Raw genomic sequence first — 21,234 nt, 5'->3', positions numbered from 1 at the left:
TGTAGAATCGCAGCCGTGAATGGTCCTAGTCTGGACGCGAAAAGCAGATTTGGAGTTGGCGCTGGGGCGCCTGACTCCGCCCGGATTAATCTCTGCTCCAATTGCTGCATCCTTTCCAGTATTTGGGCTGTTGTGTTGCCGGCGGGACCTGCCTGGATATTCCGCTGAACCTGCCTGCGCCTTGGGCCAGGCGGATTGCCCTCAGTCCTTGCCCTAGCTTCCGAGCGGTTGGTGTGCGGAATTGATTCCGCCTCCTGCTCTAACATTAGTTGGGGGATGGGCGGTGGTCCCATCCCCAAGGGTTCCCACAGACGGCGCCAATGTTAATGCTCAAAGTCCGGCGATAGCCGAACCTTCGTTTAACGCGGGTCCAGTGGGCGGACCGCTACTCTATGGACTTGGTGATCTTCGCTAGCTGTCAAATGAAAGACAGGGAGTCAGAGGGAGACTCCGATGCCTAAGTCAGTCGATGCATATAGACAGCATAACAATAAATGAGTAGTAAATGCGTAATTAATGAGGAGAGAGGAGATAACCTTTTATAGGTGAGGAGAAGGCTGATCTTCTCCTTGTTTTCGATGTGGGACTAATGTGCTTCAGTTCCCAGCGTCAGGAGCTTCTGATGCTATCTTGGCACGGCGCGTGCCGGAGCGTCGGCGGTGATCTAGGGGCAGTCCGAGGCTCAGGCGGTAGCTCGCCTGGCTGTGTATCCGTAGGCTACTCCTTTGGCAGGAATCAGTACCTCTGGCGGTACCATGAGCGTAGCTCATTATAGCTAATTATGCTTGTAAATGTACATGTATGTACAACCACAATCTACCATGAACATAGTAGCTGCTCTGTACTCAAAAGTCCATTTCCAAACTGAATCAAAAGTCGACTTCAAATATAATGAAGGGTTATCAAATGCTCCAAATTCAAACTAAGGCTAGAAATAGACGAGAAACAACCCACCACCACGACTACAAACAGTGAACCATGGTGGTTCAGTAACTTCAAAATTCCAATTTCTTCATAACTCAACCAAAATGAAATTCAAGTACACAGAGAGATAGAGCTCGACAAGAGGATGTAGTTTAAAAGCCGTCGGAGTCGCCGGAAAAGCAAGAAAAGTTGCCGGAAAACCCAAACATCTTCTCCCCTTCGATTCTCTTTCTTGGCTCATCATCTCAGCAAACCAACACCATAGAAACGTTGCTGACGTCGAGAGGAAGCTCCACCACGAAGCGGTCAAATGGCCGGAATCGGAAATCACCATTAAAAGCCGAAGCTTCTGGGCTTCGATTGTCCTCCGTTGGAGTTCGTTTGTGGAAACCAAGAGCACAGGTATGATGACGACGCTGAGACGAAGCTATGGCCACCGGTACGACACCAAGAGAGCTCTGATCTGAATCTGATCCGCTAAATATATAACCAAAAATTTAAAGGGAAAAATCATAATAATTCTACCAGTCATGATCACCTGGTCACCTACTGACCAAATATTATTTGGTCAGTCACTGTTCGATTGACATCGGACGGTTGACAGCTAAATGATGAAATCTGAGATGAGAGCTATCAACCGTCTAATCTCAATCGAACGGTGACTGACCAAATGATATTTGGTCAGTAGGTGACTATGTGAACGGGGCCGATAATTCTACACTTTGATGTATTAACTTTTAATTTAAAACTATCAAATTGATATATCAATTTTGTATTTCGTCTATCACTTTAGTATATGATGTTTATTCCTCCGTTAAGTACGATGACGTGGTCTTGTGTCATTTTTCAGGGTTATTTTCGTCTTATTATATTAACATTAAAACCCTTTCGATAGAAGAGGGAGAAAACTGGTTCTGCTTTTCTCTTCTCAAAACATATGTCACTACTAGCAAAACAACAATTACCCACGGATTTCAGTGTGTGATAGCTTTTACACACAGTACACGCACAAATTGGTGTTACCGTGCGGTTTGGAGGGGGGGTAATGCTCATTTCACACGGATTATGTTGTCCGTGTGAAAAGGTTACGTGGGCCCCACTATAATTCCATAAATATAAATTACCGGAATGGAACGCAATCCGTGTGAACCACTCTATTTCACACGGATTTCTGTGTGAGACTATATTTCACACGGATTACTGTGCCAACTGTGTAAACTGTATTTCACACAGAAATCTGTGTGAGACTATATTTCACCCGGATTTCTGTGGCAAATATAAATACTCTATTTCACACTGATTTCTGTGTCAAATACCTATAACATTATTGAGATTTTCGCGTGAAATCTATATAATCTAACTCACACTGATTTCAGTGTGTAAAAGTGACAGCATTTAAAAAAAATAATTACTAATTAATCTGCAACCTGAACATAATAATATTTTTAGTTTTCTACAATAAATATACTTCAAATATTTACAATAAAATGAACAAATCCACAACTAAATCAAAAATATTAAAACTTTACATTCATAGGAAGATGTTCTTTACATTTCTAGCAAAATACATTTCATATGAAGGTAAATTCTTGGATTACAAAAACAAGGGAGTTTTCTAGAATACATTGTTGTTTAAGGTGGAATATCACTAAGATTTTCCCCCTTTAACAACATAATCCTTGTCCAAGAATAATTTTCATCAAAATACTTTGAGAACTAACTCAAAGTAGGCAAAAACATAACCATCAAACTAGATAATGATTGGTGAAACTAACCCTTTCAGTTCAGCTGCGATTCTTGCACAGTTTGAGGCATTTCGGGTCTATACACATCCTCAATAGGTGGGGTTGGAATCGCAGGTCTATTGCATTGTGGTTGGACTGCTGCAAGCTGTGTCATTGGGTCGCTATCTAATTGTGGTGTCGTTTCAATCCCTGAAAAACCAGCTTCTTTCATCCATCTACCAATTTGAAGTCTTGCGAGTTCATTCACCTTCCTTGCATTCTCTTCCATAGCTGCCTCTTGCTGCTTCTTAAACTCCTCCATTTGTGCGGCGAAACGTTTGTTCATCTCAACTGATTGAATCCTATTCCTTGCCTCCCTTTGGGCAGCTTCTTGTCTTTCTTTTTCAGCCTCACTCCTCAATCTTGCAGTCTCCAAGCGTTGTTCCTCAATTGTTGCTTTCATTGCTTCCATAGTGGCTGAAATACTTCTTTTTTCGGTATGAATGTACGGAACATCACGCCAGCGTACTCCCGCTCCAAGTCCTCTCACTCGGTTACGCTTCTCTGGCCTAAGAACCTGTGCATAGATGTCTTCTCTAACTTGTGGAGTAATATCAACATTTAACTTCTTTCTCTCCTCCTCAACCTTCTCCAAATCTTGCTGCATTCAAGCATGAAGTTAATTAAAAGTACGTAATCTAGAATGTTGCAGCTTTAAATTGGTATATAAACTACATAGACCAAAGCCTATCTGATTTGTAAAGATTGTAATTATAAGGATACTGCATTTTCTGAAATGCTGCAGTTTCTGAAATGCTAATAATACTGCATTTTCCCCTTCTTTTCAGGCCCAGTATTACTTGCAAACAAAGTGTAAACATAGTGAAATAGCAATGAAACCGTTTGAAAGGAAAAATCATAAAACTATGCAATCATATGTCTAAACTATTAGTTATATTCTGGATAGCAGATTGAATTAAAACAGTGCAATCATTCTACTAGTGTAAACATGAACAGCAGATAAACTTAATAAGGATTATATAACTTGATTCAACCATAGGCATCCACAATAGGAATATCTCAATTTCGATACTCACCACTGCTTTGGTAGATGCAGCATCAACATACTCATTTTGTTTTCCTTTCTTACGGTGTGTCAACTTGAAGATTTCCAACCTATCAAGTTCTTCCTCAACCCCATTCTCAACTTGCTGCTCTTCATAATGTACACATTATTCAAATCAATATCCATTTATAGGAAGTGGCATAACAAGTAAATGAACATTACAAATCAGAAAACAAGAATCAAAACAATACTCACCCATTCATAAACAACCGCTGGAAAAGTCCTTGTGCCTATACTGTGATGCATTACCCGCTGCGATCGATTACTTACATTTATGGCAGCCTTGGTCTGTTAAGGAATATACAAATATATATATTAAATTATTTTGCAAGTTCATATGGATTCTATTCACATCTATATTGTTTAATGTAATGTACACATTTGATTCATTACCTTAGTATCCTCATCATCTAAATGAGTAACAAATCTTTTCCATTGATCTCTGTCAATGGCATTATCAGGGCTGCAAAAACGTTCTTCAGTCCCTTGATTGGGCAACCAATACAATTTCTTCAACTCTGACTTGTGATGCTTCCAGCGATCTGCAAGTTTTTCGAAGGCATACTTCTTGATTTCAGATTTTTTAGCGGTGGCTGCTTCATCCGACCAATCAATTGTCCCCTATTCCAACAAAAATATGTTATAACATATTAGATATATGCTTTGTGAATGTATACTATGACAAAGTATGTAATTCCTGTAATTCTTTTGTTCCAATGTGTCATATTAGTAAATGCAAGACTGAAGATGAGAAGTCTTGACTCTATACTTGATCAAAAGTCATTACTTTTTGTATCCTATTGACATAAAATCTGGGACATCATCAAGCATGTCAATAACCTTTATTTAACACATGCACAGACCCTCTTTCAAAGTGTTGCTTCTGAAGTAAACATAATGAAAAGAGCAGAACATTGAAAATGCTGATGACAAACAACATAGTAATACTCAAAATTACTATAAACAAAAATGGTACCAGACAAGTGGCACCAAGAAGACAACTAAGATTGAATATTAAAGTAGACAAATGAAAATGAAATCTTTCTTCTATCCTACTGTCAAAATTTGCTTCGTTGAATTTCCAATAAATACAACATCCATCTCCAAGACATATTTTGTTATTATGACTTTCATATACAATGGCGCAAGTATCAAAAAATGATTAGGAAAAGGATAACTAAAAAAAACATAACCAGATAAGGATCACTTCATTATTTTAATTTAGAGGTCAAACACGGATTAGTTAGGGTCCTACATATAAGATCGATCTTCTCCCAGTTACCTGCTATTATAGATTTGAATACGTCTCTTCCTATGATGCACGGAAACGCCAAAATGCTCTCGTTTCCCGTATCAAAACGGGAAACGGGTCGGAAAAGCCCGGAAACGTGTATCCGGATTTGGAAACGGTTTGGAAACGTACGTATCCAATTCGGAAACGCAGAATGTAAATAAATAGGAAACGTGGGGGTAATAATGACTTTTTACTAGGCAAAAATTGAAAAAGAAAAAAATAAACAAACAAAAGACCAGATCGACCAGATCGAGAGAGAGACCAGAGACGCGACCAGATCGAGAGAGAGACCAGAGACGCGACAACGACGCGACCCAGTTCCGGACGAGACCCAGTTCCGGTCGTTCTCCAGTCCGGAAACGAGACCCTCGATCGTTTCTCTTCTGCTCGAGACCCTCGATCGTTTCTCTTTTGCTCGGACGCAACCCAGTTCCAGTCGTTCCTCTTCTCCAGTCCGGTCGTTCCTCTTCTCTAGTTCGGTCGTTCCTCTTATGCTCGGAATCGTTCCTCTTCTCCAGTCCGGTCGTTCCTCTTCTCCAGTTCGGTCGGTCGTTCCTCTTCTCCAGTGCGGTCGTTCCTCTTCTGCTCGGAATATTTGTTCTGATATTGTTATGCGATGTGTTGCTGCTATACACTATGGGTATCTCATATATATATATATATATGATATGATCAGTATAATTGTTGGTTGACAACTTGACATTATTGACATGTGGATTGTCAATAAATATATATATATATATATATATATATATATATATATATATATATATTTAATTGGCGTTTCCTTCACGTACCCGTTTCCTATTACATTTAAGATTTTCCGTTTCCACGTTTCCGATTGTATTGTATCCGGAAACTCGTACCCGTTTCGGTGCTTCTTAGGTCTCTTCTATGTCTATGAACAGAAATGTTAAAACAGACAGCAATGTCTCATATGAGCTGGAAAAATCTTGGGACAATCATATCAATAATTTTAGCTAATGTCAATATGTCAACTACTCAACTGTATCGCTTTAGAATCAGAAGCAATAATAGTTCAACATTGCAAATTACATGCTTCAAAAGCATCTTCAAGAGCCTACCATTTCGAGAGCCTACCATTTCCCAATCAAAGATCAAATCTCTAATGGAAGGAAATAAAAATCTGGGCCCTCCAGATATCATTTAAGTTCAAGTATTAATTGCTCCCCAACTGTAAATCTCTCATCTCCAAATGCAATTAAAACCTTGAACTATCAGCATGCTTCTTGTTCAACTAATAATAGTATAATAAGGAGATCAAAATTTATTCTTCTTAGTGGAAATGCAACTTGGCTTTTAATTGCTGAGTACCTAGCTAAAACCTGTACTCGAAAGAGGATGAAGCAATCACCTACTCAATGTAGGCGGACGTTGTTTAAACTTCAAGTGCTCATTCTTATATGCATGAGCACAGTTCTGGAATCTGCAACACCGCCCACTTTCGGAAATGAATCCGATCTCCTGGAATTACTATATTTCAAGAGAAGCATCACTAAAGATCCTCGCCATATCATGAGCTCATGGAACAATTCCATCCATTTCTGCAGCTGGGCAGAAGTTCAGAAGTTAGAGGGACTGCTTTTGAAACTTAACAAATTTTCTGGGCCAATCCCATCCTCCTTGGGTAACTTGACTTCACTAACAAAGCTATTCATGGAGGGCAATAGGTTTGAGGGAAGTATACCGCCAAGTCTTGGAAGCTGCAAAAATCTACTAATACTTGACCTTTCCGGTAACAGTTTAAATGGCACGATACCTAAAGAGGTAATTGCCGTTATTTCAAGTTCCTAAATTGTGGGGTGTTCTGAAGTATAGTTATAAATTATGAAAGAAACAATGTGTCTGTCATACCAGAAACCATATAACAAGTTTAACAGATCCCAGAAGTACCAAAATTGCCAAAAAGAAATAGATTTTACCTTTTTTCTGATTCGAAGCTATCTCATATGATATATAAAGTTTCAAACATTGGTCTTATAAACTGATAGCAATTTCAGTACTATATTATTGACGTCAATAGGGTATAAATATGCTTTCATACCTCAATACGTGTCCATGCCCTTTGATGGTTGTCGTCCTTGTCAAAATGCCGCCAATCCTTGACATCAATAGGATACAATCCAGGGTCAGCCGCTAGACTACCAATGAAAAGGGAAAAATATGCACATTTTTCCCTTGGAGACACCGGTACTCCTTGTTTTCCCCACTTAACTCTTTCTCGCACTCCACGCTGACCCCATTTAATTACAGTTTTCCCTCTCCCTTTTTTTTTGTTACCCTCATTGGCTGCATTATTTCTGTTTTCAATATGAACTGTTGGCTCATGCACAAACAGACGGCCAACATCTTGGGTTTCACTGTCATCAAATTGGACGCTGTCATGCATCGATGGTAGGGCATCATCATCCAACTGGAAATCCACGTCGTAATTGGACATATCTGCAATTATTTAGCACACATCTCAGATAACATTAACATATTAATATCAGCAATATGGACCATAAGTACTATAATCACACTTAAAACTTTTCTCTAGTTAAGATTATATGACCATATGAAAATATAAGCTTATCAAATTGAGTAAATTCTGAATGCACACCTACATTTCTCTTACACTTGCAGACTACGCCTTTTTGTAGAAAGAGATTGTTAGTGTAAATCTGCAGTATGGCAATGTACGTTAGAAGAGAAAAGGAGTACAAGGAAAAAGTATACCAAACACGTCTTGGAGGTCAAAGCCCATATGGTGGTGTTCATATGTTGAATATAAAGACAAAATGAAGATGTATATGTATATTAGGAGTTAGAACCAGGAGCTAAAATTGACATAGATCGGATATTAGACAAAATCAAGCTTCTCAAATGCTGAGGGATTTCAAGGTTTTCTAAACAATCACGCATGCAGCAGCCTAAACATATGTATCAAGCATATAAAAAGTGCATAAAATCCAAGGTCAATAAACATATCAATCACACCTCAACAAGGGTATTTCAATCAGTCCTGCAACATATATAAAGACCTCAACAAGGCTATTCCAATCAATCCAGCAACATATATAAAGACCTCAACAAGGCTATTTCACATCAATACTGCAACATATATAAAGACCTCAACAACACATCAATCAAGTATCAACAAAGCTACTGATATTATGAATAAGAAAAAGCATTTATACCTTTCTTCTGAAGACAATCACATTATTCACTACCCGGAACCAACTTGGGTTTTTGACACTGTGGCGTGAACTGCAGTAATGCATACAAGTGGATTGTCAATATAATCTTCGAACCTCACTGGAAAAAGAAAAAATTGCAAATGTGGAACTACTTTTTCTGAAAGTGATTGTGTATGGAGAAGAATCAAGTTTGTTATTCAATTGAAACAAGCCAAAGAAACACCAAGTGATAGAAATCAGAAAGGTACCTCTACATTGAAATCGAGACAGAGAAGGAAGAGATTTGGGGGTTTCCCGATTGCAGTAGCTTGAGTCTTGAAACCTGGAAATTCAAGAGAAGATTCAAACATTGGGTAAAATGGACCATGAGCTGTGATTTCACCAAGAAAAGTAATGGATGAAACAGAAAAATTACCTTTCAATAGATACCGGTACCGGACGGCTTTGGGGATGAACTCCACGTTTGCTCTCACCTTGGGTTGTGGCGGTGGAAAAGAGAGTATACCCTAAACAAATCAATAGAGTGCTAAGAGCGGCCGCGTGTTATTCAGCTTTTTTTTTTTTTTTTTTTCTTCTTCTTCAAGGTACCCACAGTAATCCGTGTGAGTTTCTCAATATTGAGCGGGAATAAATTGTCGGCCCGCCCTTATTTTTTGTTTCTAAATATTTCGGTGATTCTCTAATTCTTTTAGTAATTAGCTATTATTTTTATTGATGAAAGTAAATTATTAAGCTATTTCACCACCAACCAAAATTAAATATATTTTTTCTTTATTTTATGAAATATCATCGGCTTGTAATGTGTGCATCAAAAATAAAATTGTCCTTTAACAACGAAATAATTTATATTAATTACAAATACTTGCAAAACACACAATATTTCTTATAAAGTAATTAGAAGCAAAAAATGAATATTGTGCACGTGGATGATGATCTGCTACTCCAAATTAACTCCTGAGATGTCTGTGCGTGCTATGGTCACATCTTCCTCGTCATTCAGTCCATGGACAACCTGTTGAGGTGCGTACGGTTCTGGATCAAAGTCCACACTCATATCAAAAAAGTCTCTTGGTTTGGTCTTCACAACAACCTCCCAATCAGATTCAATAGGATCTTTTATATAAAAAACTTGTTGTGTTTGACTAGCAAATATAAAAGTATCGGATGGTGGAAGCAAATGATTAAAGTTGACCAATATGAACCCAAACTCATCCTTTTTCAATCCTCGATCATCAGTCAGACTATCAATCCAATCCCCCTCAAATAGCAGTACTTTCCTACCATCATAATAGTCTAATTCTATGATATCTATCAATACCCCGTAATAGTCAAGCATGTCATCTCTTGGTTGGCTATCATTGGCAGTAGCCTAGCAATTACAGCTGGCGTTAACAAAAATACCACTATTTTGATAAGTAGAACCAGTGTCAATTGACTTCACATGAAAGCGACAACCATTCATAACATACTTTTTGTAACGTTTGGCTTCATTGTCTGGTCCTTCTGCCAATGCGCAAATATCAGGATCAATATTCATATCACCTTGATTAATCTTTTCTCTTATCTGCACTCCCACAATAACGATTACTAAATAGGAGAATGATCATTATTTGAGTTAGTGCTTAACAAGTTAAATACATTGACGGGAATGTCATTTATATATGATGACTTACCATGCTCTTAAAATACTTGGAAAATGATAGATTTGCCAGTCTCTCAGAGTCCTGCACGGAACGTCGACCTCTTTTACTTTCTTCTATTTCCACATGCTCCCTATTATTGAAAAAAAAAAATGGGGGCATTAATTAGGTAAATTAAGTCAATTTAATTAAAAGTAACATGCTTTAAAATCACACTTTAACAAATATTACTTCAGGTCGTTATCAATTTCTAGACAATTCAGAAGCACATGCCACTACACCAATTTCGGAATCAGACAACACATATCAGACGACAGCAAACATTTTAACTGTCGTCTGAATTAATCAGACGACAGCAAGAAATATTCTGTCGTCTAAGTTTTGGACTCCAACAACAGTTTTTTCTTAGCTCTTGTGCAATAGCATTTCAGACAATGGTTGATTTTTTTGATGTTGTCTGAATGAATTAATTCAGACAACAGTTATTATATGATGTTGTCCAAGGTTAATTAACACAATGGTGGATAAAAGATGTTGTCTGATTGTTTTTAATCACACAACAGTTATTACTTCTCTGTTGTGCAATTACTATTAATACAATGGTTGAAAACTATGTCGTCTGATTGTTTTGATTCACACAACAGTTTTTTAGTTGTCTATTGTGCCACTCTCTTTCAGACAATGTACTTGAATTGATGTTGTCTGAGTTTTAGGGTTCAATAGACCGCCCTAGTTAATTGACTTTAACATTTGGCCAAAATTTTCAATTTTCACTTCCCTCCCTCAACCAAATTTTATATTTCACATCGAGTAGTATATAAAGGAAAGAACCCTAGCCTTTCCTTTTTTTCTCCTTCTTCCTCTGTCGGGTCGCACGGGGCGCTCTCTCTCTCTCTCTCCTTCTCTCTTTCACTCTGGAAAGCTCGACTTCCGGCCATCGACTTTTGGCACCACCACCACCACCACCAAAAGATAGCCTAGTTCTAGTTTTGATTTGGCTATCAGATAATCTTTCTCTCTCTTCTTTATCAGATTTCAAAACCAAAACGAAGAAGGAGCCCTCGTCAAAATGACAAAACCTAAACTAAAGTCGCCATCTCTCTCTCGGGCACAGGCCCTCTCCCTCTCAGCTTCTCTCCTCGACGGTTCAATTTCTTTTACAACAAAAAGAATGACTAGAGCTTTTGGGAACCCATTAATCCGACACAAGTTAATTGAGGCTATCCAGTTCAAAAGATAAACAAGCTCAAGCGCTCTGGTTTTGTTAACTGGTACTTCTCTTACCTCGAAATTTCGTGTTTTTGAAATCGATTGGTTTTGGGTTTGATTGATTTTCTGGTTAAAATGGATTTGGGGATACGAAGATTTGGAGCGTTTTCTGGGTACCCAAAACCCAGAACTGAGTTGGGTCTGTGTGTGAAAAGGGGTTGAAGACGATGAAGAACGAAGAACAAGCTCGGTTTCTGTTTGGGATTTCGCTCTCTGATAGACCCAAATGGCAGCAATTCCTGCTTTGCTCTTCTGGGTTCTTCTTTGGTTATCTGGTTAATGGTGTCTGTGAGGTAAATTCACTCTCTTTGGTTTCAAGTTTTTTTTTCGTTTTGGTTTTGTGATTTTTTTTTGTTTTGGGATGAATTTTCTTTTGTGTTTAGTTTCTTTTGAATCAAGCTAAGGGTTATGCTTTAGCTTATGAGGAAGAAATCTTTTTGTTCCAAGAGATTTATGGATTTTGTTTATTAGTTTTTTTTTTTACTGTTTTGATTAAAGTTCTCAGATAATTTTAAAATGAGGTTTTGATCCTCTGTTTTGGCTTATGGGACCAATGGGTTTGATTATTTTATGAGTTTGCTTTTGGAGGAATCAAAGTAATAATTTTGAAGAATGAATGCAGCTCGTTGCACGTTCAGAGATGACTTGATTTTTCGTACACTCTGTATTTTTTTTTAATTGCTGATTGAATCTTAACTTTTTGCTCCATTTTCAGGAATATGTGTATAACAGGCTACAATTCAGGTAATGGTTAACATCTGGGTATTTGGTTTTGGATTTGTGGAGTGTTTGGTTTTCGAATTCAATTAGGACCCTGCTTGTTTCGGATTCTGTTTCTGATATGTTCCTTGCTGCAGTTATGGGTGGTACTTCACATTTGTACAAGGATTTGTGTATCTATTTCTGATTTATCTTCAAGGCTTTACCACCAAGAAAATGGTGAACCCATGGAAGACTTATGTGAAGCTATCTGCTGTGCTTATAGGCTCTCATGGACTCACCAAAGGCTCCTTGGCTTTTCTCAACTACCCTGCACAGCTAATGTTCAAATCAGCAAAGGTAAGCAAATGCGATGTTAAAAAACATTGTTTGGTTCTCTGAGGCAGCCAATTTTGACTTGATAATCATATCAAGTGGAAACAATTTCAGTGTAAAACAAAGAGGATTTGGAATTTGACTGCCTCTTAAGACACGTTTCTTTTTCCCCTTTCATATTTTTATTTTGTTTAGTATGGCCAGTTTGAGATTATTGTTCTTAATTTAGGGGAAAGAGTTTAAGTTGGTCTCTAGCTAAGTTTTTAGTGTCATTTGGATTCTGTTGGAATTTTTGATCTTTGGTATAGGACAAGAATAGTTTATAAATATCTATTTGGCTGTATATGTCAAACTACAGTTACTCTGCAGCCTCTCATGTTAACTTCATGATTTTGGTCCTTTTGGGGTTTCAGGTTTTGCCTGTGATGATAATGGGAGCCTTCATACCAGGTTTGAGGCGGAAGTATCCACCTCATGAGTACGTTTCTACAATCCTTCTGGTGGTGGGTCTGATCCTATTCACCTTAGCGGATGCACAAACGTCTCCCAACTTCAGCGTGATTGGTGTGGTGATGGTATCGGGTGCTCTAGTCATGGATTCGTTTTTGGGTAATTTGCAAGAAGCAATATTTACCATGAATCCTGAAACCACACAGATGATTCACATTCTCCTTGGGTGCTTAAAAGTGAATTAGATGCATGTTCATGGAAAAGCTGTGACTTCGGTTATAATGTTGTTCTCTATCTTATCTTATCCACAGATGGAGATGCTGTTTTGCTCTACAGTAGTTAGTCTACCTTTCTTGGTGCCACCAATGATTTTGACAGGAGAATTATTCAAAGCGTGGAGTTCATGTTCTCAGGTAACTTGCCAGTTACAAAATCTTTTGATTCCAGACTTGTTACATTCCTCGCAAGCCTCTCAGTTACACCTAACCTTTTGGTATTATGCAGCATCCATACGTATATGGTGTGTTAGTCTTGGAAGCCATGGCCACGTTTATTGGCCAAGTTTCTGTCCTTTCCTTCATTTATCTTTCTTGAATTTCTAATAGACTGTGATTGTTAGTATTCTTTATTTCTGTGGCAGAATGATGGCTAAGTAGTCATATTTCAATTTTGGGGTCCAACCAATTTTGTGGTCAAAGTCTTTCAGTTATATCTCTTCTCAATATGTTCCAGCAATATATGAGCTATGAAGCAAGTTCTATTTGCACAAAGGAAGAGATTTCTTATTTGTAACAGAACTGTGATCAAACTCTTTGTCTCTTGGATCTTCTTTAAACAGCAGCCTACAGTTTACTAATTTCCAGTTTCCAGGTCATCAATTGCATATATTTACTTCTACTTATGGATGTAGGTTATGGAGAGCACCTGTGGATTCCACTTACTCCTAGAATGGTAGACATGCTCAGTGAATAAGCTAAAGTAAACAAAGCAGGCTTTTGTTCTCTGTTAATTATATGCAGCATCTCAGCAAGGAAAATTTCTGTTCTAGGACACTTTAGGATGCCGGAAAGGGATCACTATCACATTTGCTTTAGTTATAGGCATGGTTAATGTGCAATGGACACATTTTATGGACAAGTTTATATTTTTTGGGTTTATGTATTTATAGGCCCTAGGTAGTGTTAATTCCTTGTAAATGTTGGGATGAATATTGCTTATGGAATGAAATGGTTTTTGGAATCAAGGATGTGTTCAATTGTACAGAATGTATGTCTTCTCTTCTATCTCAGACAATTCAACACCAACAATAAACCATTGTCTAACAAATGAACATGAAGAAAAAAGAAAGAAAAAACTGTTGTCTGGATCATCTATCTACAATGGTTATTAAACATATTTTGTTTTAGGATACAATAACACACAATGGCTTTAACAACTTTTCTGTTGTCTGGTTCAAAGTTAGTCAATAGTATTCAATTACTTTGCTGATCTCCAAGCGTCCTTCAAACAACAGTTTTTTACAAAAAAATGTTCTCCAATTGTTCTTTACACGTCCCATCCTTCCAGGATCTGCCAACTGAAATTGCTTTGCACAAGAGTGAAGGTACCAACTCTATTGTTCTTTGTGGTATTCAGACAACAGACTAGGTAGTAACTGCTGTTGTACTAAATTTTATCAGACGACAGTTTTCTGGTATTGTCTGATTCATGTATCAGACGGCATTGAGATAGACAACAGCAAACCTTATACTCAGACGACAGTGAAAAACTGTCGTCTGATTGAAAAATTGGTGTAGTATGCGTATGAGCTCGTTGCTTCTCCTCATCAGTCAAGATAAACTTTTGGGGAGTTTCTAAAGCTCGTCCCTTTGTAACAACAGTGACAATCCAGGTCTGACGATGTTATTAGGGTCATCAGCATTACGAGATAGTCTGGTTCATTCTGATGCAGTATCACCTGATAAATACATAGTACAAAATGAGAGACACTCATCTATGATGTATCCTTCAGCAATGCTTCCTTCGGGGTGAGCCTTATTGCGCACGTACTCTTTCAAAGTGTGTAAGTACCTAAACAATAGCAATATATTTAAGTCATGCGAAGCGATAAATTAACATATTAATGACTAATAAACGTATAGGAATCAAATTACCTTTCAATAGGATACATCCATCTATACTGAACTGGGCCTGCTATTGCAGCTTCATCAACCAAATGAATGGGTAAATGCTCCATTATGTCAAAAAATGAGGGTGGCATTATACACTCCAAATCACATAATGTTAAGGCAATCTTCCGCGATAGATCTTCAAAGTAAGCTTTTGAACCAACCTTAGTGCACAATTGCCTGAAAAATCCACTCAATTCTAGTATCACTTTAATAAGTGGTTTACACTTAATGGGCCTACGAATAGCAATTGGCATGGGAGTAGATACTGCATCAAAATATGACAGACTCTTCAACCCAATTAATTTTCTTTCTTCAACTCGGACACAGTTGCTAATATTGGAAGACCAGCCGTCTGGTGGTCGATAGTCAGCCATTACTTCACACATCATCGTTTTCTCCTCCTTTAACAAATTAAAGCTAGCTGAAGGATATCTTAGACTGTCACCTACGGGCACAGGATGAAGACCATGCTTGACATTGAGAAGAACCAAGTCGTTTCGAGCATTTTTATTGTCCTTGTTTTTCCCTTTAACTCCAAGTAAAGTGCCAACAACATTATCAGTGACATTCTTCTCGATATGCATAACATCTAGATTATGGCGCAATAAAAGATGCTCCCAGTAAGGTAGTTCAAAAAATATACTTCTCTTCCTCCAATTGCCAAAGTCCTGCTCGGGTGGTCCATCAGATGTTCGCTTACGTTTTCGAGGAATTTTCATCTTTTTCCCATTCCCAAATTGAATTATCAAACCATGCGTTGCTCTTAGACATTCTGTACCCGTCATAGGCTTTGGGCGAGGCCTTTGTTCAGCAGCACCATTAAAATTGTTTTTCCATCTACGGTACCGATGATCATCATTCAACCACCGACGATGACCCATAAAACATTCTTTTTTACAATTCACCAGCCTAACAGACTCTGTATCTTCAGCACACACTGGACAAGCTTTGTAACCTTTTGTGCTATAACCGGATAACATGGCATATGCAGGAAAATCATTAATAGTCCACAACACAGCAACTCGCATGGTAAAAGTCTCTTTCTTGAATGCATCATATGTCTCAATCCCTTCATTCCACAACATCTTCAGCTCTTCCATTAATGGTTGTAAATACACATCAATATTGTTACCGGGTCCCTTTGGGCCTGGTATAAGCAATGACAAGAACAAGTATGGCTGCTTCATGCATAACCAAGGAGGTAGATTATAAACAGACATCACAACAGGCCAAGTACTATGTGAAGAGCTCATCATTCCAAAAGGGTTAAATCCATCACTAGCCAACCCCAGGCGAACATTACGACACTCATTACCAAAATCTGGATACTTTTCATCCAACTTTGCCCAAGCAGGAGAATCAGCAGGATGTCTGAGTACCCCATCTTTAGTCCTTAATTTTGAATGCCAAGACATCGAATCTGTAGTATGGCGAGACATATATAAACGTTGCAATCTAGGACCTAATGAAAAATAACGTAAAATCTTAGCTGCTTTTGGTTTTCCACCAGCTTCAGTGTCATTCTTCTTCTTTTTCCATCGGCTAGTACCACAAACGTGACAACTAGTATCATTTTCATGCTCTTTCCAATACAACATACAATCATTCGGACATGCATGAATCTTTTCATATGACAACCCAATATCTTTGATCATTTTTTTTGTCTTGTAAAAACTCTTTGGGAGAGTCGTACTTGCAGGAAATGTGTCTCTCAATAGATCCAAAGTTTCATAAAAAGATACATCACTATTTGAGTGCAAACACTTTATCTTATATAACCTCACTAAAAATTCAAGCTTCTTTATCCGTGCCCCTGGAAAAATATCAGTATCTGCATCGTCAAGTAGTTTGTAGAATTTTTTGGCATCTGGCGTAGGACCAGAGTCTGGACGTCCAATTGGCTCTGAAGAAGATTGAGGCCTGGTTGTATCATCATGAAACCTAAATGCATCCTGTAACATATCAACCATATCATGGTCTGGCATAACTTGTTGGGAGGAGGAGGGACGTGTTACATCTACTTCATTTGTTATGGGTAATTCCTCACTGTGTGAGGTCCAAGGAATGTGTACATAGTCATTCCACATGCCTACACAACATATATGGTCCTCCATATCTTTTACAGTTTGTCTCCATCGATTTTTACACTCTTTACAAGGACAGTAAATTCTATTCGGAATAGGGGAGATATTTTGTGCATGATTGATAAATGCCCGGAGTCCAAAAATATATTCATCACTTCCTCGATCCAGAAACACCCAATTTTTGTCCATATTGCTCAACTATTCAACCGCTTCGATAGAGAACCACTGCATAATGAAAAAATCTATTAAAAAAATGCACATGATGAATGAATCAACTATCGCCTTATATCTTCTTTCCTAAGGTGTAGAACCTAACCCATTCAGAAATGACATATTATGTATATCCCTATGATCCCTAAATCATCGCTACATATTATTGAAAAATTCGGCAGCACTCCGCCTATGATCCTACATGTGCACGAACTTAATATGCACACCAGGATCATAGGGTTGGCCGGTCGAATTTTCCAATAACATGTAACAACGAATGGGTATCATAGAATATACATAATCCGTCATTACCAATGTGAGCCCCGGAAAAATGTATCGAGCTTAATGGAGATCGTACACGAAGTTATTCAACGATCTCGAAAAATGTTAAGATGCTCGAGGAAATTTTCAGACATTTTCATATAGTGAAATCCTCGATTTAAGAATTAGATAATAAAGTACACGTCATGACGAGTTCGTGGAAATTTTCGGAGAAGTCTTCGGATACTCGGGCTATTTATCGTGGCTATCCGAAGTTTTGGGATTGTGAAAATTAATTCAAGAAATAAAATACATGTGGAGCGATCCTAGCCATCCACCTCTTCCACCGCTTCATCAGGTACGTCCACTGTTAATTGGGTCAGTTTGTATATATGAATCTTGACCCGTGGGAACACCAGAAGTATCGAGAAAGGGAGAGAACCAGAGTTCTCTGAACCGAAAGAGAGAGAGAGACGACCCGGAAGGGAAACCCGACCAGAGGGATGCCGTCCGGCCACCCTACGACGGCGCGCGGCCGCCAATAGCTTCTACTCGTCATCGTCGTCACACCTGTGGCCTTTGATCGCCCATGCACCGGACGAGGAGGGAGACTCGACGGTGAGAAGCAGCGACTGCTCCGGCAAGTTTTTGAGATTCCGGCCACCATCTGGCCTGTAATTGGTATCAAACCTCATCTCCTCCTCATGGTCTACATGCCTGTGTAATTATTTTTCAAATTTGGTCACGTTTTGACGATTTCATTTCTGGGTTCATCTCGGTTCTGCCGTGTTCTTCGTTACCGGCGACTTTTCCGGCTCTCCTTGGCTTGGTCTCGGCCTCGACTGCAACTGTAGACAAGGAATTGGGCAGTTGGCTGGGTAGATCACGTTGACATCCTCAGTTCATCATCTACCTAGTTTCCGCAAGGAGTTTGGTTTGCTTGCAGTTGGATTTTGAAGGTATAATTCAAAATCTTGAATTGAAGTTTGGTTATTGTGATGCAAATCCGAAGTTAGTAGCTTGAGTTGGTATATCTGTTGCTGGTACTGAAACTTTGGATTGGAATCGATTGTTTGTATATGCAATGAACTGTGGAGTTGTGGTAGAGCTCAGATTACCTTGGTTGTGTGTTTAGTTTGTTGAGTTGTTGTGAGTTACTATTATGGTATTTTTATTATGGTTTATAAAATGAATTGTCAAGGAAATGGATTTGAAGGGTGGAATTGGTCAAGTTATGATCTTGGGTGTCCTTAGTATTTTGGGCACACCTTAATTGAGAATGGAATAAGCTTGGCTGGGTGTCCATAGTAATTCCGATTACTATGTGACGAAATTGTTAAGGATACTCGAATTCATTTGTTGATGAAGTTGGGAATTTGTTATAACATTGGTTTGCATAAGCATTTTGTAAAAATGATAGTGAGTAAAGAAAAGAAATGTGTATATATTGGGTGGCCTTGATAAAATTTGGGTGCACCTAATATATATATATGGTTGATATCGTAATTTCAAGTGAATGTTCGATAATCTAAGTTAATTATCGAACCTATCTCGATTGGTCAAACAATGGTCAAAGTTGGTCAATCCTGGTCAACCCAGGAAAGGTTGGTCAAACCTTGGTCAACTCCTGGTCAAACCAGGAAAAGTTGGTTAGACGATTTATTAATCGGGGATCTCATATAATTGTTCGATGGATTATTAACTGTCGAAATGTCGGAATCTAGGACTCTAGCTAACCGAGGAACAGAAGGTTCGCGACTCTCGGAGTACGTGAGAGAAAGCATCGGAATCCAGGTAGGGATTCAGGACACTCCTCGGTTAGTGATTTTCTTATATTGTTATTAAATGATGCATGTTAGTTGGTATGGTTTGGTCATGTTCAAATGCAATGCATACTAACCAAACCATGTGAGAAATGTGATGGCTTGAGAGCGAAGGGTGACTCTGACTTCCTTGGGTTCGATCCCCAAAACCTCCGGAGGGTTAGTTACGCCGGTCGGACGGTGAGCGATCGTAATGACGACCCGATCCGTGTGTGTAGCTAGGTAGCGGACGCTCTCGCTACGCTTACCTGGTGATAAATTAAATTGAGGTAAGGTCGTGTAGTGGGTCTATGGGACCGGCCATCAGGTAAAACTTGGATTTGGCGCCGTATTTATTTAAGCATCATGCATCGGTTTTCAAGTTGAAAAACATTAAAGTTTGTCGTTCCTTTAAATATTTGGTTTAAGCATGTGTTCATACTGGAGCTCCAAACATTTATCTGTTGATTTTCAAACCTAGTCGAGTTAGAGTTCCTGTTGAGCAGCGAGGACGAAAGCTCACCCCTACAACAGTATGAATGCAGGTACTGTGCACTGGTGACTGGACAATAGCGGACGGAGCTGGGTGTGCAGAACAAGTTCGGTAAATTACCGTGTGGACCTTATTCTAAATTCTATTTCTCGAACTTTGTGTTCTGGAACTTGTTGTTATCTAGTCTCGCGTCATCATTTAGTTGAATTCTTTTCAAGTGAAATTCAACCTTGTGTGAGCCTTTATCCAAGTTCTGGACTAATGAAATAGATTTCAGCAACTCAAGTTTTTCACCTCAAGAATGTTTGTAGCTTCCGCTGTGTTTGTACAAAAAGTTTTTCAAACAAAATGCCTAGCGGTTCTCTAGGATGTTAATCGAGCGTTCGGTTTATGTTTTAGAGACTCGCGGCACTGTGACGTGCTTAAGCTGGTGAGGTGCAGCTTGGGGCGTTACAACCAAATTGTCCAAAAATGGGACAATTTAAGGATTTGGCATGGAGGCCTCAAATTCCAATACCAAATCCTTAAACGGGTACTAAGTTTTTGTGCAATGCAAAAGTATAAACATTATAGGAAGATGAATGGTATAAATTTTTCAAAGAAAATCAATTGGTATAAAATTATACCTATATATTTTCTTTCAAAAATTTAAACCATACCACTCTAAGCATTGAGGTAGTAAATTCTAATCATTTATATCACATACTAGCAAATCAATCAACCTATTTCACAACCACCTATTTATGATCATTTTAGTTTACATACACAAATCTAAAATAAGGATCCAAACAATAAATTTTTAAGAATATGGCTATTATTATCAATATCACAAAAATGAATAAACCATCAAACCTACTTGCAATATACATGATGAGATGGAGAGAAGTTGAAATACAAACCTGAAAAGAGAATCAACAGCAATAAGGAGCACAACATCAGCAGCTGGTTTGATGAGAAGAACATAAGAACAATGGCAAAATTTGATCAATCTGCTAATTATAAGCAAAATTGCCACAGAAATCCGTGTGCAATACTTACACATTTGCAACTGATTTCCGTGTGTATTTACCTCGGTAACCACTAACTATCATCAGTATCATGTCAATTGTCAGTCGATTATTTACACGGAATTCTGTGTGTAGTCTCTTTTTTCACACGGAATTCTATAGCTAATTGTTCTTTTCACACGGATATCTGTGTCAATATTTTCACACAGATATTTGTGTGTTACTCATTTCACACAGAAATCTGTATCAAATACTTATTGTAACGGAAATCTGTATCAAATACTTATTGTAACGGAAATCTGTCCCTCCGTAATTCACATAACGAAATCAGTGTGAATTTATTTTCACACAAATATCCGTGTGAAAATGTTTTAGTTTTTACACAGATATCTGTTACTGTTGTTTATGCACACGGATTTCCGTTGATATTGTTATTATATAAATTATTGTGGGCCCAATTATGTTCTTTTCACACGGATATCTGTGTCAACATTTCAAACAGATATTTGTGTGTTACTCATTTCACACAGAAATCTGTATCAAA

At 38.3% G+C, this 21,234-nt stretch overlaps 3 protein-coding genes across 4 annotated transcripts; 1 reads left to right on the top strand and 2 right to left on the bottom strand.

The window, feature by feature from the left end:
- Positions 1-2,430: 2,430 nt before the first annotated feature.
- LOC133741333 (uncharacterized) lies at positions 2,431-8,789 on the bottom strand. The gene is made up of 8 exons (XM_062169258.1): positions 8,704-8,789; positions 8,517-8,590; positions 8,269-8,338; positions 7,134-7,752; positions 4,168-4,395; positions 3,970-4,062; positions 3,746-3,859; positions 2,431-3,309 (listed from the first exon to the last, which is right to left on the bottom strand). The coding sequence occupies exons 4-8, from the start codon at positions 7,527-7,529 to the stop codon at positions 2,704-2,706; spliced, it is 1,437 nt and encodes a 478-aa protein (XP_062025242.1). The 5' UTR covers positions 7,530-7,752; positions 8,269-8,338; positions 8,517-8,590; positions 8,704-8,789; the 3' UTR covers positions 2,431-2,703.
- Positions 8,790-10,717: 1,928 nt separating this feature from the next.
- LOC133739323 (UDP-galactose/UDP-glucose transporter 2-like) lies at positions 10,718-13,861 on the top strand. 2 transcript variants are annotated; one of them, XM_062167073.1, is made up of 6 exons: positions 10,719-11,179; positions 11,273-11,470; positions 11,893-11,921; positions 12,035-12,236; positions 12,626-12,821; positions 12,974-13,859. In XM_062167073.1, exons 2-6 carry the CDS (start codon positions 11,345-11,347, stop codon positions 13,003-13,005), a joined length of 585 nt encoding a protein of 194 aa, XP_062023057.1. In that variant the 5' UTR covers positions 10,719-11,179; positions 11,273-11,344; the 3' UTR covers positions 13,006-13,859. The 2 variants fall into 2 exon arrangements, with proteins under 2 accessions (XP_062023056.1, XP_062023057.1); XM_062167072.1 differs by having other exon boundaries at positions 10,718-11,179; positions 12,626-13,861.
- Positions 13,862-14,599: 738 nt separating this feature from the next.
- On the bottom strand, positions 14,600-16,920 carry LOC133737837 (uncharacterized). The gene is made up of 2 exons (XM_062165321.1): positions 14,816-16,920; positions 14,600-14,732 (listed from the first exon to the last, which is right to left on the bottom strand). Exons 1-2 carry the CDS (start codon positions 16,918-16,920, stop codon positions 14,600-14,602), a joined length of 2,238 nt encoding a protein of 745 aa, XP_062021305.1.
- Between the last annotated feature and the right edge of the window lie 4,314 nt (positions 16,921-21,234).

This window comes from Rosa rugosa, chromosome 3 (assembly GCF_958449725.1).
Source record: "Rosa rugosa chromosome 3, drRosRugo1.1, whole genome shotgun sequence".
Lineage (NCBI taxonomy): Eukaryota > Viridiplantae > Streptophyta > Magnoliopsida > Rosales > Rosaceae > Rosa > Rosa rugosa.
This window is presented reverse-complemented; position numbering and strand designations above follow the sequence as displayed.

Excerpts from the sequence above, each read along its gene's own strand:
- LOC133741333 (XM_062169258.1), bottom strand. The coding sequence starts at position 7,529 with ATGTCCAATTACGACGTGGATTTCCAGTTGGATGATGATGCCCTACCA. Across the intron at positions 4,396-7,133 it reads GGGCATGGACACGTATTGAG|GGGACAATTGATTGGTCGGA; the intron begins GTATGAAAGCAT and ends TTGTTGGAATAG. Across the intron at positions 4,063-4,167 it reads TAGATGATGAGGATACTAAG|ACCAAGGCTGCCATAAATGT; the intron begins GTAATGAATCAA and ends ATTCCTTAACAG.
- LOC133737837 (XM_062165321.1), bottom strand. The coding sequence starts at position 16,920 with ATGTGGAATGACTATGTACACATTCCTTGGACCTCACACAGTGAGGAA. Across the intron at positions 14,733-14,815 it reads TGGATGTATCCTATTGAAAG|GTACTTACACACTTTGAAAG; the intron begins GTAATTTGATTC and ends GCTATTGTTTAG.
- LOC133739323 (XM_062167072.1), top strand. The coding sequence starts at position 11,345 with ATGAAGAACGAAGAACAAGCTCGGTTTCTGTTTGGGATTTCGCTCTCT. Across the intron at positions 11,471-11,892 it reads TGGTTAATGGTGTCTGTGAG|GAATATGTGTATAACAGGCT; the intron begins GTAAATTCACTC and ends CTCCATTTTCAG. Across the intron at positions 12,237-12,625 it reads TAATGTTCAAATCAGCAAAG|GTTTTGCCTGTGATGATAAT; the intron begins GTAAGCAAATGC and ends TTGGGGTTTCAG.